At 36.9% G+C, this 17,383-nt stretch overlaps 1 protein-coding gene across 2 annotated transcripts in view; it reads right to left on the reverse strand.

Moving 5' to 3' along the window:
- LOC131152360 (probable 1-deoxy-D-xylulose-5-phosphate synthase, chloroplastic) overlaps positions 1-17,383 on the reverse strand; it is a 67,594-nt gene that overhangs the window by 14,706 nt on the left and 35,505 nt on the right. For both annotated transcript variants that reach the window (XM_058104199.1, XM_058104200.1), the window contains exons 6-9: positions 15,673-15,958; positions 12,821-13,113; positions 10,834-11,112; positions 10,181-10,465 (exon numbers count right to left, since the gene is read on the reverse strand). In XM_058104199.1, coding sequence (XP_057960182.1) covers positions 10,181-10,465; positions 10,834-11,112; positions 12,821-13,113; positions 15,673-15,958 — 1,143 coding nt within the window. The remainder of the gene's footprint in view (positions 1-10,180; positions 10,466-10,833; positions 11,113-12,820; positions 13,114-15,672; positions 15,959-17,383) is intronic.

Below are 17,383 nucleotides of genomic sequence, written 5' to 3' on the forward strand. Positions count from 1 at the left end.
GCATAATGCGCCCTTTGGTTGCAGATGTAGCATCAATGATCTTTTGGGTCATTCCTATGCATCTTCTTTCTCAGATATTTTCATTTTTTGTTGTTGTGCTTAGATATTCTAGAATTTCAAGGAAGATAGAAATCTTCTTCCTTCTCTACAAAATAAGAGCATTGCTCATCTCATTTGCACTTAATAAGAAGATCCTTTCTTTTGCATTCCTTGGTTATTTTCACGTCTGCTTTCTAGACTCTTCTGTACATATCATACTTCTTGCAAAGTGCATTCAAATTCATAAGAGCACTTTGATAAAGCTTTCCAAGGGAAGTACTCATTTGGAACTCTCAGAGAACTTCTTCTCCTAATGAATCAGGCAAACTGTTGAAATATGCCTGTTTGAGGTTAATATCGTCTGGTCCGCAAAAGTGTAGTACCATTTTGTGATGAGATTATAATGCTTCTCAAGATTTTTCTTTTGACTAAACAGCATTTGATCTTCATATATTCTTCCCTAGCTTGGGTAACATGGTCTTCCCAAGCTCCATAGAATTCTACAATGATTGTGGCGATGAAGTCATCAAGATTTGGAACATGTGATATTTGTAATTGTCGGTAGTCTCAAAGATTTATCCACCAAATTCTGAATCTACCAATGAACTTGAAACAACCCTTCCATTGACTTCTTTTAATGTGATCCTTTCTTTCATCAATTTCACTATGCACCAGACATGAAGCTTAAGGATTTCATTCCTCAATTGATTTGGTGGAATCCCTTCTAACAGGACGGTTGGTCAATTACTACTTGAGCTTTAATTCAAGATGGCAGATAAGGTGCTTTTTGAGAGATTGATGTTGTCATCTATTCCCTCATCATCAATGGGATCATCATATTCTGATCTATGAGTAGATGGCTAGGTCATCATGTGGCTCTAAGGGGTTGCACCTCTTCTTCATATGAATACTTAAATAGTTCATCTTTTGTCATGATGGGAAGTGTAGGAAGTGAATTTTCTTCCTTTGACACTTCTTTGGAATTCCTCTATGAAGGATTCAAAATCTCTATAGCAATCTGGAAATTGATTCTCCTTCTCCATGATTCCAATGTGCAGCTCTTGGTTTGGAATGCTTGGCTCACCAACCTTTTTTTTTTTTTTTTTCTCTTTTCTATGTCGTAGAGGCTGTTGTTGTTTCGACCCTTTGAGTTTGGGTTGGTTGCTGAGTATGTTGCCTTTTTTTAGATGAAGAAAAAGTCGCTTCCCCTTAAGGAAGCCTACATCGATATGGGCTAGTATGTTGGTTGGGGAGAGCTAAATGCCAGAGTCAATGTTGGGAATAGGGGGCCAATTCTCACCTGTCTGTGTTGTTGTTCCTGGTTCAGCTTAGAGTTTACTTGAGCTTCAAGATGTTGCACTTATGCTTCTTTCTTTTTGAAAGAATGTGAAAATGTCGACATGCATTGGATCATTTGCATCAACTCTTCATGAACCCTCTAGATATGAGCACTTGTTAATAAGAATGGTTGTAACATCGAATTTATTCTCAACCTTATTGGCTAGGTTCCTTTGGTGATCAACAATTTGTAGTAGCATCTTTTTCTATGCAAGAGCATTTTCTAATTGTCAATTGAGTTGCTTCACCTAGAGAAGCTTGTTTAGTAGATCCATCCAAGTTGATGATAATTGGATCTTCAACCTTCCACGAGTTTTGTTATTGACCTCGTCATACTCTAATGGTGGGAAATCACCATCATAGTTTGAAGATCTTAACATGTTCACCTGGGGAAGATCATCACGTTCATTTTTAGCTCCATACTAGACATAATAGTCAAACTTGCCTAATGGTTCTCCCAACAAGCTGACTGTTGGATCTCTGCCTTCATATCTCTTTTTGAACTCTAACTGGACACTTTTCTTCTTTCTCTACCTTCCTTTGCTTTCTTCCTTAGAATCATAGATGGGGACCTTCAGGCATTCGTCACATATGCAATCAACGTCAAACCATTTATGGCTATTTCTGATAATAGGATTGTAGACTGGAAGATCATCTCCTTTGAAGTACGGGGTTGGGACTTAAGATCCTAGAGATATTGGATCAATAAGATCTATAGCATTGGTGGATGATTTGATCATCACTTTTTATTCTCCTAATGGTGTTGATGAGTTCTAATGAGGTTGAATCATCATGGTAGTAAAGACATATGTGAAAGTTAAGTCTAATGTAGATTCCTGGTCTTTTGGGAAGAAGATATGAACATCACCATTTTGCATGGTTTCATAGACGAAGTCATAAAGAATGACTAGTTTGGGCATGTGATGCAATTGTTCAAACTTTGTGATCCAAGACTCTAGAAAGAGCTTGAGTAGTTTTTCCCTAGGTAACTATCTCGGAATATGGACATGGCTCTTACAAGGGAGCTATCATAATTAACAAAGAGAGCATCTTAATTTTCTTGATGGGTTGTCAAATCAAAGGAATGATTTGGGAGTCTATAGACCATTTAGTAATAGAGAGTGGCTGCAACAGAATTAGATACCTAGGGTGCTCTGACAATCTAGACCTAGACCATGAGAGTAGTTCTTATATTCGGGTTTGATAAGTGCATGCAGAAGTTAGGGAAGACTATGAAGCTAATAGTTTTTGCTTTCAATGTCGTCTGCATGGTGGCAATGTTAGAATGATCATAGTTGCAAAACTTTGAGTCAAGGAGCGCAATTCTAAAGCAAGCTGGGAGACCTTTTCTCCCACAAAAGGTAAGATATAACTTGACCATGCCTATGTGAAGACGGGTGTACCCCTAGTTGAGGTATCTTCGTGGAAGATTTGGAGGAAACTCCAAGGTAATTAACTGTTCTACTTCAGTTGCCATAAGCTGGTGAGAATCAAAAGTTGAGGCTTGGGTAATCTCTTTAATACCTCTTGGGACAGTGGTCTTGCCAACAATCTTCTTAAGGAGAGCGAAGGGATACTTGATTTTGTCATAGATGTAGTATGGATTTGTGATCTAAGGATTTTGGGTTTGAGGAACTATGCCATCTTTAGGGACATATTCTACCTTATACATGTAGTCAAGACGATCTAGGTTGAAAACAGATAAGGGTCTAGGGAAAAAATTGAGAGAATGAGATGGAGTGATCATGCCTCTAGAAGACATGGTTACTTATGTGACACATTCAAAACCTCTTCTCACCACCTATGAATGATAGGATCTCTTACCCATATATATGTAATTATAAAGCAATGAATCATTTTGTTATCTCCCTTTTCAATGGTGTGACGAAGGATGTTGTCTTGGATTTCATGGGGAACGTTATGGAACTGCTTTGTGAGACTAGGCGAATCTGAAGAGGATGAGGATGACATAACGGAAAGGACTTGAGGATTGGTTGGCCTTGAGAGAAAGTCACTCAGGATGTTATGCTTGCCCTTAATGTGTTTCACGGTTTCACCTCAAATTAATACTATGAGAACCAGTTTGCCCATCTGAGAAGTTGTCCCTGTGGGAGGATCTTTTGCTTGAATCATATCATCTTTGAAAAAGATGACATATCCATCTCGATTGTAAAGACATGTCCAATCAAATGGAATTCAAACGTTTCAATTCCTCTTATCACTGCCAAGATCTTCTTGAATGTGGAGTGATAATGTAGTTCAGAATTTTTGAATGCCCCACTAGCTACAAACATGTCCAATCCCGTCATCCTTTTCTTCAATTAAAGCTACACCCCAGCAATTATCACTTGCATTAGTTTGCAAGATTCTTCTGCCTTTATCAGGTATCTAGAGTGGTGGCAACTTCATAGCCATTTCTTTAAGTGACTTTACTGCCTATGTGTGTTTGGGTTCCCAAAGAAGGACATCCTTCTTTTTTAAGATTTGATGGAGTGGTATTGTGCAAATTGCTAGCTTTAGACAAAGTCTGACATGTAATTGGCTATACCAAGAAACTTCTACAATTGTTTTGTCGTCATCTGTTCATCTAGGAAGGTGCTGAGTCGTGTCGCAATGTGTAGCTGCAATTCATATTTTCCTTGGCTTTGGCTGATTTTCATTCCAATGAAATCAATGGCTTCTAATCCAATTATTATCTTCTTTTTAGACGGCATAATCCCATAGTATGTGATTATCTTCTAAAACTAATTTAACAATTTTGCATGGGACACCATATCCTTTGAAAAAAGGAGGATGTCATCAATATAAATCAAAGCATGGAAAAGGATAGGCTGGAATTGATCATTGCCCTTTGGAAGATAGATGGGGGCACCCTAAGCCCAAATGGAATGACTGTCCATTGATAATGGAAGTTAGGGATACAAAATGTGTCTTGGACCGATCCTCTGGATGAATACCCAACAGCCAAAAGCCTGCTCTGAGATCAAACTTTGAGAAGATATAGGCCCCCAATAGTTGTGAGAATAGACTAGCCCGATTTGGTAGTGGAAATTTTTCATCTGCAAGGAAGTGGTTAAAGGGCTGATCATTAATAACAAGTCTGAGCTTCTTTCTTGTTTGCTTAACCTTCTTGTTGACATAGAATGCCTCAAGAGCCCATTGTGACTTGGTGGGCTCAATTAATCCCTCTTCTTGCAGCTAGGATAATTCATTTTGGGCCAATGAGCAGTGTTCTGGATTCATTCCCTTTTGGCTTGCCTTTGTTGGATTTATATCCTCGTTTTTCTTGATTGAAAGGCTAACAAAGAACTCTAAGTTCTTCCATAACAGCTTTGAACACTCCTATAGGAATTCATTGTGACTATCCGCACAGCTTATGTGGATCAGCTAGATTTTTATTTTTTCGAAGGTCAATGTGATGTGGAATAGATTTGGAGTTTTGCTCCACTGCAACAGATACAACTTGAACTTTAGCTCTTCCATTGGACTTTGTTCAAGTGTTGGCTGATATCAAACTCAATAAGTAGATCCTTGTTAGAGAGATTTAATCCAAATAATGTGGCTTTAATTAAGCATCTTGGATGAAGCTTAATATAAGTCGGGACACTCTTTAATTTGACCTCAAAATGTTCTCTGTTTGCAGCTTTGAATCCTTGATTGCATGGCTTCCATTTATCTTTTGAAAGGATGCTTGGGTTTAGGAAACTGCTTGTATCGAAGAATGCAATGACCTTAATTGGTTATGAGTACTTATCAGTTAGCACCCAAACAGGAGCAGATGGTGATGCATAGTCTCCCCTTTTAAATTGTGCCGACAGTGATTCCTGTATGGAACAAAGACTGCGAATTTCATCCTCTATTGAGGCTACTGGATAGCACTCATTGTTGATGGGTTGAATATGAGAACATTTTGGTCCTAGGACAATCTGATAGCACTCCTTGTTGATAGATTGAATATGGGAACATTTTGGCCTTGGGACAATCTGATGGCACCTGAGATCTTCATCTTCTTCATTTGAGGACTCTGATAAGTCTGTCTATTTACTAAATTGCTCTCAAAGTCCAAGGGTCTAGATTGTTGGAGCACCCCAAGTATCTAATTATGTTGCAACCACTCTCCATTACCAGATGATCTATAGACTCCAAAATTATTCCTTTGAATTGACAAAAACCAAGATGCTATCTTTGTTAATTATGATACCTCCCTTGTCCCGAGCCACATCCATATTCCGAGACAATTACCTAGGGAAGAGCTACTCAAGTTCCTTCTAGAGTCTTAGATTATAAAGCACGCACAACTACATCACATCCCCAAACTGGTCATTCTTCATGACCTTATCTATAAAACCAAGAAAAATGGTGATGTTCATATCTCCTTTCCAAAAGACTAGGAATCTACGGCAGACTCAACTTCCCCATATGTCTTTCCTACCATGATTATTCAACCTCATCAGAACTCATCAACATCATCAAGAGAACAAAAGGTGATGATCAAGCCATCCACCAGTGCTATAGATCTTATTGATCCAAAATCTCTAGGACCTCAAGTCCCAATTTATTCAAAAATAAAAGAGTGAAGCCATTAAAATCTTAAAATAAAAAATATATACATTATAGAATATGGTCTTAGAAATAAGTTCTCACCTGCTGCAACATAGTTTGAGGCATTATCATTTACAACTTGAATCACATTTGATTCTCCAATTTCCACCACCATCTCATCAAGTAATTTATACATTTTATCTGCACTCTTGACAATATTAACCCCTTGGAGAGTTCACTAAGAAGTTCATTATGTCCTTATTAGCAATTGAATCCCTCCAACCATCAGGCATTATCAAGCATCCATATTTTTCCCATTCCTCCTTATGGATCTTCATCAACTCTTTCATTCGACTAACTTCCTTCTTTAGGAAGGAACCCTCACTTCATGATAGCTAAATGGCTTTATTCTAGGACCATATTACCCAATTGATTCAAGTGCCACTGCAAAGTTGTCCAAACGTACAGCATTAAATGGTATTCCAGCATCATATGTCCACCTAGCAAAATCTGCCATTGCCTTTTGTCTTAATTCTATCTAGCACACCTCATTTATTGATGTTTGCTTCATATTCCCTTCTTTCCCAACTTGAACCGCTTTCTTTGGATCAAGAGTAAAAAACAAGTCTATAGGCCCCTTTTGGTATGAACTTCCACTTCCACTTCCACTACTAAGCACTCTCTTGCCATGAGGGTCAATTTCCTAAACTTCATCCTCTTCATATTCACCATAACAATCTATGTCATCAAAGTCAGGAAATAACTCATTTTCCTCCTTTGTATATTTCTTCAATATATACACCCTAATCTCCTCACAAACATGAGCAAGGCACCTAGAGCCTTCTTATACATTTCGAAATCGTCCAACAAAAAGTTGTTTTGCCCGAAATATTCCTCCCTTTGTGACTTTGCCACAAAAATTACAAGTCAAATAATTTCTATTTTTTTATCATCCAATGTGCACACTTCCATGCAGGATATTTCTTTGCAAAGTCAGAGTTTTTGGAATCCATTTAAGATTTAAGCCCTGTTATCCTAAATCAGTGTATTCTATATTTCAGAAATAAACTTAAATTGATAAATAAATTAAATTCAGGAAAATATATAGTTTGTATACCTTATTTCCAAACAAAACTACAGCTAAATTCAGTAAAAAAAATGTATATATTAATTATTAGCTTGCATTAAACTACAATACTATAGTCTACATAATTAATTATATATTATATAATATTAACTTAATGGCTTAATGGAAGTGAATATATAACTTGCCGAGAGCAGGGCAGCCTGCCAGCCATCAGCAGGCAGCGGCAGCACAATACTGAGCCCTAAGGAACACAAAGATCTGGCACTCTGGTAGTAAGCCTATCATGGTCAAGAGTCTAGACTCGATCTCAATTACTTGACATTTAGTTTCAAAGAAGAAGAAGAAGAAGAAGAGATCAGTGAGCCTCGAAGGAGAAGAAGAAGATGACTTGCCTGCTTGAAGCAGCCTGACAACTCATGAAGACAGGTGATGATAACTCACTAGTTCGAAGCCTCTCACTTGTTTCAAGGCTCTGGCGAAGGCTCTCTTGCTGGCAGAAGGCTCGAAGACTCAAAGATGAAGGCTGTGCTCGTTCGAAGGTTCAAATCTTGAAGGCGAAGAGCTTTAGTGAAGGCTAAAAAACTCAAAGACTTGAAGATGAGGGCATGTTGTGCTGATTTGAAGGCTTGAAGACCAAGGTCTGTCATGCTGGACCTACTGGTTATGGCTAGGGCTAGGGCTGGTTCAAAGGCTCTGGCTTGATATTCTGTCCGTCTTTTGAAGCATTGCGTTTTCTTTCTTAAAAAAAAATAAATAAATAAATTTAAAAGGTCAGATATCTCAAGGTGCAACTCACTGCGCCTTGAGCCTCACAGCCCCTTGCTGCACGTCTTGAAGGTCGCCTCGCCTCAACCATGGTGAGGCACTAGCCCCATCACCCCTTTATGCTTTGCGCCTCAAGCGCACTTTTGACTACTATGGATGCCTTCTCTTGAAAGTTATCAAGTGTTCTTCTCTTTTATAAAGCAATTATTCAATATAACCAAAGTAAGATATGGAAAAATCTAAAATTGTATCACCAGCCTTATTTTTATCTCCATATCCATGGCCTCTATGTATCCTCTCATAGCCTGTATTATCATTTCCAATGTGTCCATTCAAATCAACTCCTATAAATGTCTTTCCATATCTTCCCAAAATTGTCTTTTAAGATTTTCTGCTAAGCCTATTTGGGGAGCATACACGCTAATGACATTCCCTATCTCCAAACCTAAAGCTATCCTGATTTTAATAATCCTATCCCCTATTCTTTTGACATCTACTGTATTATCTTTTAGGTCTTTATCTACAATAATTCCCACCCCATTTTATGTTTCTCTTTTCCAATACACCAAAGTTTAAATCCTAATTTTTCAATTTCTCTAGTTTTCTCCTCTACCCATTTCGTCTTTTGAAGGCAAATTAAGTTAATTTTCCTTCTAAACATTATTTCCACTATTTCCATACTTTTTCCCGCAGGAGTCCCTATATTCCGAGTTTCTAATCTAATCCTAGCTTATTGTGCTAACTTATTAGACCTCTCCCTTCTATAATAACCCAAACTATTCTTTTTACCCAGGTGGATTTGGTAAGAATTCATAATATAAAGATCTAACAAAGTTTTACATCGGCTGTCAACTATCTAACACAACCCTACTCTTTTATCCGGAATTAGTACTGGATGTATGTACAAAGATAATTTGTGTTACAAAGGCGAAGTACAACTTTGAGTTTTTTTTTTTTTTAATGCAAACTTGTTTCACATGGACAATTTTTTAAATCACACCATACAACTAGCGGAAATCACACAAACAATACAATGCATTTAAAAATCTAAAGCATACAATTTAGGTGTGTGAATTCAAGCTAGGCTAAAATTCAAAAAATTTGTGCCATAGTACTTTGTGAAAAAATTTTGTATACTCCAAGATTTGCAAATGGAAAACACAAAAATGCATATGTAAAGCCTCCAGATCATTAAAACAAAATCTACTCTACTAACCAAATATTGAGGAAAAAAAATCAAAATAATACTAATACAAAGAAAAAAAAAAGAAAAAAAAATTACAAGATAGGAGCAGATCTCACTGATGGCTGAAGCTAAAGGGCAATGACAACGATCAACTGAAAATACTACCTTAAGTACCCTTTGGTGCCGAAAAATTTGATGTTGCTAACGATGAATCAATCCAAAAATATTAAAGTAACAAGGGATTGCAAGAATTCTTCAACCCAAATGCAAGATTCAAATTCAAGATTGGTGATGGAGTCCAGTGGTTAATGGTGCCGACATAACCTCTCCCTGGATTCACGCCCCCTTACACATAACCACCTTGATCAAAGCTAGACGTTCTTTTCCAGCACAATCTTGAGATAAAATGTGTGATCTTTCATATTTTTAGTCCAAATTCTATTGGCCCAATCCTTTGGAAGAGCTCTCAATTTATCATTTCTAGAGAGATAAAAAATATGAAAGTGCAAAAAATTTTAAGGATTTAATATCTTCACTTCCAAGAAAATAAAATTTTAGGAAGTAAAGAGTATGTATACAACTCAAGATTTCATATTAGGCAAGCCGGATGACGAAGAAAAGAAGAGAAAAGAGAGAGAAGCTACACAAGATGACGAAGAAACTCATACAAGACACCACCGTGAAGAACACCAAAACGATGGCGCTAAGAGGGAAGAGAATGGAGGATGATGGGCAAAGGCCAAGACGTCAAATTTCGAAATTTGTTAGTACGGAGAGCAACGGCTGAACCCAAAAAATCCCTTCAACAAAATCCAATGAAGCATCAATCAAAATCAAGAAACTGGAAATTGCTGCTCAAAATAATCAGCAAGACGAGTCTGATTTAATCTTTCTGACATCAAAATATTGTGGGCCTTCAATCTACGATTTAATCGGCTGATCTTGGACGCTTTGAAGAACTCAAGATCTAGATTACGTATGTATGGACTGAAAATGGAGTTCTAAAAATGAGTGGTACAAACTGTAATTTTGGCTGGAAGTTGCAGATGACCAGCCTGTCCTGTGATGGTGGCTTGCTTTAATATGAAATTGATGTAACGCAATAAAGCAATAGAAATCAGAGAGGGAATTCAGGGAGAGAAACATAAGATTTGAGAACATTAAAAAAAATGTTGACTGGTAGAAAAAAGACTATTGAATAAATACCTTACAGACTATATTACCTTTATCCTTCCATCAAGTTGTCCATCTAGTGCAATGAACTGGGCAACATGAGATCCAAACCCACCAATAGAACCTTCTTCAACAGTAATGAGAAATTCATGATTTTCACATAACTGCCTTACAAGCTCGATGTCAAGGGGCTTGCAGAATCTTGCATCAGCGACAGTTACCTCAATGCCAAGCTTTGAAAGAAGGATTTGTGCTTTAAGGCAGTTCTGAACCATAATGCCATACCCAAGCAAGGCGACATCTCTACCTTCTTTAATAACTTTCCCTTTTCCAATCTGCTTTACAATAAAGCATCAATCCGTAACAGAAATACATTAAACTCAAAAATCATTTGAGAAAAAAGGTAGGTAGATCAGAATGATGAATAAATATAAAATACATCAAGAATGTCACAATCAATTTAGCCACCATTTGGGAATAATACGTGACATCAACTTGACAAGCAATTTCATTGGCACTATTCAAAAACTTCTTAAAAAGAAGGTGATCAGTTAAAAAAGTTTGTAATCTGGAATAAATGAGACACTTATCAATTTGCAAACTTCTGTCAAGATAACTTACAGAATATAAATTATTATACAAAGGTGATTATGAGGCCTGAGATTTAACATAAACACGAGATATAAGGGTACCCAGGGATTACCTCAATGGGAATATCATTGCATGAAGAACTTTTTGTCCCAGGAATGGCACCCCTTGGATAACGGAAGCAAACTGGACTATCATCAATTTGGGCTGCTGTAGCTACCATGCGAACGAGCTCATCCTCATTGGATGGTGCCATGACAATCATGTTTGGCAAACATGACATGAATGTTATGTCAAATGCTCCACAGTGCATTGGACCATCAGAACCTACCAATCCCGCACTAGTAATCACAAAACGGACCGGGATTCTCTGTTGATCCACATCATGAATGACCTGAGAAATGCACGAAAAAACATAGAAACACTCGTAAAAAATCAGGCCTTTCTCATTTTTCCAGTGGTTGTGGGATATCTGAAATATTTAATGCATAGATAAAAGATCAAAAAAAAAAAATAGCTGACAAGTTTGCCAACTATGTATCATCATTATTTTCTGCTGTCATTCTACAAAGCAAGTGCTATCAGCTATTATATATGTGCATGCATGCAAGCGTGTAAGAAAGGAGAGTTCTACAGCTCGAAGTAAGGCCATCAACCATATTTAAACGTATATGCATTTGCCTCATACATGATCAAAAAAGAATTACTTGTGTAAACTAAGCATGAGTATATATGAGAATCATAACAAGGACCACAGAAAAATTCTCAACTCCAATTAAAAACTCCCTGAATGTCTATGATTATAGATCATTAGATTATACATGCACAAAAGCAAATATGCATAGAAATAGAGCGCCATGAACTGTTGAAAATAATGACCCATGTGTGTAAAAATATGCATGCAGTAAATAAAACAATGAACAATGAGAAGTAGGCATGCATGACCATCTTAAACCATATCCTTTTCCCAGGGAGAGGAATCAGCACATGAAGAAAAGTGTAACTTCACAAGGAGACCAGTTTGTGAGTAAACAAATGGCCAGGCCAGGCAAAGCCTTCATCAGGCCACACCAAAACAGCTCAACCCAACCCTGCCCACACATTTTTTTTAAAAATGTATAAATATATCAGAAATTCATAATACACACAAATATACACATATAATGTACAAGTACATACAAAAATTGTACTTCATAATTCATATAAGTATTCTCCTTGGACCACATTGGACAGCCAATCCAGCCCGGGCTCATACTCCTCTGCCCAAGCAAACTCATATGCCAGGCCAGGACCACTGGACCCAGCAGGGCTGCCAAACCCCATCCTCAAGCATCCTCAATATCACCATTAATGCGCCAATGGAACATACAGCAAGCTAAATGATGCAAGTCAGACTGGGCCCCTACATCTTAGGGGAGAAGAATTTCACTCCAGCGGCCAACATCCCATGAAATAAAATAAAATATAAATAAAGTATATTATTCCCCACCTCACCTTTAGGCAACTTGGTCACTTGTGCCTTAGATTTCTTTTTTCCTATTCAAATTTATAAACCATCTTAACAGTACCAGTATAGTTTCCTAACCCTACTGGAATCATTTCCTATCAAGTATCTTAGTATCAAAGAAAACTGCATGCATTCTAGAATTCCATGCACCTGATTTCTTGACAATTAAATTATACAGCCTCTCAAAAAACACTATACCAGTGTCATTAAATCAAAAAATTGCTTCCATTATTTATAATTGGTTTTTGCACATATAAGTATATAACTACAAAATCAGATATCTTTCCACCGCCATTGGGGGAAAAAATTCTAAAAAATCATTAAAAATTACAAGCTAACCTCTCAGTTTATATACTAGTGTACTTGTGTTCCAAATTTCCAGCTCCAACCACACATCCATGCATCTATATAGATATATTTTATTAAACCTTGTTATCAAGTAAACAATGATCCATCTACACATTCCCGTTCTGCATAGCATCCATGTTCCAATTAAGTAACATGCACTTGTATATAAATTACTTACATGCGCCACAAATGTGGAAGTGCAAGAAAGAAACATGTAGAGAATGAGAGAGAAGGGGGAGGGGTGAACCTGATCATAAGCTCTCTGCAGAAAAGCAGAAGGTATTATACAAAATGGCTTCAATCCTCCACATGACAAGCCAGCAGAAAATGTAACTGCATGTTGCTCAGCCATACCCACGTCAAAAAACTTGTCTGGAAATTTTTCCTGAAATAATTGCAATGGTGGTTCCATTTCCATTCCTGCATGAACAGTCACAATATCTTTGTCCTTCTCCGCTGCCACAACCAAAGCTTCCACAAAGCAGTCGCTGTATGTTCGAGGGCAAATATTACAGGATAATGAATCAGAGTTACATGAACCTGCTTTATGCAAGAAACAATGATAGCATCACGCAAACTAATACACGATTTCATGCCCTAAACCCAAGCCAGAAAAGTGCAATGAATAGTCATTCTCTTCTTCCAGGTGACAGATGCATGTCTATAACAAGATTAAGCATATTACTAGATATTTATCAAATCACAAAGTTTTTAGACGGCTTGTACAAATATGCGCACACACATGCACACATAGATAAGCATACTCTTCGGTCAATTTCTTTTAGTTCGATTTCAGGTTCTAATTTAGAAAGATTATGTGGGTATGACTACAAGCAATACGGTTCTTGGTGCCTAGCAATTTGGGAGAAAGTAGCAGAGCCAACGGCAATATGGCCAGTTGACCATTACTGTTCTACATCAGCCTAAAAAGGAGGAGGAAGAAGAAGAAGAAAAAACAGAAAAGGGAAAAAAAAAAAAAAAGAACAGAAAAGGTAGAAACTCAACAGGTCTCTTCTCCATCGAGTCCCAAGTCCCAACTCTTGCTTTCCACTTTCCCATATTTCATCTTTCACTTGAGCGAACTGCATTCAGTCTTCCATGTGACAGACAAAAGGAAGGTTTATGGTCTTGAGAATCAACTCAGTGGCAGCAAAGTAACCATAAATACCAATATTTTCAATAACATATTTTAAAGTGTTAAATTCAACTAGTAGGTAAATCAATGCACTGAAAAACAAAAAACAATAAATTTTAAATAAATAAATAAATAAAAACAGTTCAAACACAGCCAAAAAATTGGATATTCAATTCCTTGGGACATAAATTTCCAGTACCCCATACCCTCATCTGAATAATTATTGTAGATCAACTACTACTTGATCTTCAATTTTCATTAAACTATTGAAATTTTTTGGCGAGAAATCATATCAAGGAGAGAATATTTGAACTTGCTACCCTTTCATTTCTTTTTATTTTAGTTATCATTAACTGAACCTAATTGATTCCACAAAAGTTGGAAGGGAAGATTCAGTTCACAAAAGAGAATTGACAGATTTATTGCTGGAATGTCATCCAGTTCAGAAAAAGAACTTCAAGGAGAGGATCCAGTTTTGGAAGAAGAACTAAACATATTGAAAGCAAAACTCTAGTTCCCGAAAGATGTCATCATAAGGTTACAGGACCCCGTATGTTTTCTTCCATGAAACATTAGAAAGGGTCAAGCCTGACCTCCATGACCCACGTGTGTATTCCAGTAAGATACATATAATCATACGTAAGCATGCACTCACATACCATTAAAAGATGAAAAGAGAATGATAAGAAACTAATTTTTGAACAAAAAATAAATGCAGTGTCAGAAACTAAGCTTTGGCTCATAAGGATCGCCGATAAGCAGAATCTTAGCCCAAAATGCAAGTTGATTTATCGTACAAGTGAGAGCAGGCCTTGGATCAACAGTAAGGTTGCTCCCTTGAGATTGGTTGGTCACGGGTTTGAGTCCAAGGAAACAGTCTGTCTGTACAAAGCAAGGATAAGGCTGCGTATATTATGACAACCCTCCCCCTACTCTCGCAAAACGTGGAGCCTTGTAGCCAGAGGATCCCTTTTTTATTTAGCTTACAAGTATGACGAGAGCCACATTAAGGCTCAACTAGTCCAGCTTCAACTTGATAAGAACTCTTTGACCATATCTTTAATTCATGAACTCTAAGGGCAAAAATGTACTAACCTCCTTGATTTTGGCTAAAAAGACACGGACTTCTATTTTTTTTTTTTAAATGATACCTGCCTCACCTGACATTTATATGAATAACACTCGTTAGCTGTCCCCCATCAACCTCCCTTAACATACAAATAGAATGGCACTTATTAGTTGATCCCCATGGCGGCATGATGCATTTGTCATAATGATGAGTTTGACCTCCAAAGTGATACACAACAGGCAAATGGCGAAAAAAGTTCACGTGTCATTCTTGGATGAATTTCAACCAAAACACCAATGCCGACAATACAAATCCAGCATATTGGAAGATATGCCTATGAAGAAGAAAATGCATACGGTGAAAAGATGTACCAAATACTTGCTATTGTGTTCATTTTTGCCAAGATTTACACAATTGAGATGTTAGTTCCAAAGAAGGGCAAAAATCTCACAAAATATTTTTTTTTTTAAGCACATTTTTATGCTTACATAGGAGTCAGTAAACTAATGGAGGAGTTAAGAGTCATTGTATTTAAATTTCAAGGAGGCTGGAGTAATGTTTTGGAAGTTGAGGATGGTCGATGAATTTTTTGCAAACCTCTCATTTTTCCCCTACTTTTAAGTTACATAAAGATTGTGGATTAGTTGATCCTAGATCCTTTATAATTAGATAAACATATTAGCTAACCCTATGTTTGAAACACCTTGGATTTGGATTTGTGTGGATTTAAAAAATATGTAATCAAAATTGCATTGAATTTTGTCCAAATCCAATCAAATAGAAATCCATGACCTGAAATCCATGCTCCCAAACCCAATGTAAAAGAACTTTTAACAAAATTTCATGATGGAATGAATTTTAGAGAAGAAAAGTAAAGGGAAAAAAATAAGCATACTTTCTTGATGTTTCTTTGTTATCTCTCTCCTTTGATTATTCTCAGCTACTGCCAGATCTTCCTCTGTTATAACATGAACCAACACAGGTCCCATTGAATCCAAAGATGCAACTTCTTTCAAAACACAAGTTAAGTCTTCAATATTGTGTCCATCAATGGGGCCAATATAATATAACCCAAGCTCTTCAAAAAGAGTAGATCCCAATGGACCCATCATACCACGTGCAAACTCATCAACTTTAGCAGCCAATTCATGCATACCCTTACCAATTCTTTTAGTAACACCCTGAAAAAGAACTGATAAATATATTGACAACAAAAATCCAAACACAATGTGGAGTATGCACTATACATCAAATTTGAACAAGCCAACCATTATATTTTCTAAAATTTTCAAAGAATCAAATTATATGCAATTTCACATAAGAGTCTGCAACCCAAATTTATAATAGATGATTTGGTAATTAGTTGATCAACAAAAAAATTCTCCACACTTTCCAACGCTCTCATGTTATCATGATATTCTCAGACTCAACATCATCAGCAGGAGACCTAATACACACAGAAGGCCAACTGCCACCAGCCAAGCACCAAGTGTGTCCACTGCAATGTTACAACAAGCCACCAGAGGACACGAATATGATGCATAGTGAACATGCCTATGTGGAAAATTGTCTAAAGAAAAGGCATGGACGTGATTAGGACATGTCATAAAATAATTGTGAATGTAGAATATAGAATACAGTCGCATGTATTATGTATAAAATTATTTACTCCTGAGACTCTCCTTTATCGAACTAATAATTTGACAAATAGACAGTTTTTTTTTGTTACGATTCTATGAAGGCTTTCATAGTTTCATCTTGGTAAAAGGAAACATATTAGTTTACTAATTAATCAGTGTGAGTGCTGGTATTGTCCTACAGATCCTTTCATAATTAATATATGTTTAAAATTTTAGGTAAAACGGTAAACTAACATGGTATCAAAGTCAAGTTGCCAGGAGATCTTGGGTTTTAGTCTTGTTGCCCACGTTTATTATTTGTTTATTAAGAATTATCTTATTCCCTATAATGGGTACAACAACAACAGGCCTTAAGTCCCACTAGGTTGGGTCGGCTACATAAATCCTTTTCCGCCTATTCACCCAATCAAGAGCGTTTTCCTCCTTATTCCCTATAATGGGTGTTGTTTATAATTTGTTTATCACCAGATGTTGTCAGTTTGCACATACAAGGGAGTATTAAGGCTTGACATACATTTTTTTCCCTCAACCTAATAGCTTAAGCTTTTATGTGAAGTGGTAATCTAGTAGTATATAAAGGGGACATATTTGGAACTCTATGTGACATCGTAACCTCCTGCTGACTGTGGCTTCCCCCTCAATCTCTTCTTCTCCCCTCTTTTCCCTCTCTAACCTTACGGTGGCATTTGATTCATAGAATCAAAAATATTCCCATGGAATGCAAATTCCCCAAAATTTCATTCCTATGAATGGGAAGTCAACCTCATAGGAATATTTTTGTTTGGGTTTGTTTTGTAAGATTCATATTTCATAGGAATATACATAGGATGCCCATGCCAATGTTTGGTTCAACTTTGGAAGAATCCTACTCTTATACCCAATGTTACCTAGAATGTTGAACAATCTAGTTTATGGAATGGAAAACAGGATCGTTGTACAACACAAGCTCTAAAATGTGGAATGTTA

Source organism: Malania oleifera, chromosome 3 (assembly GCF_029873635.1).
Source record: "Malania oleifera isolate guangnan ecotype guangnan chromosome 3, ASM2987363v1, whole genome shotgun sequence".
NCBI lineage: Eukaryota > Viridiplantae > Streptophyta > Magnoliopsida > Santalales > Ximeniaceae > Malania > Malania oleifera.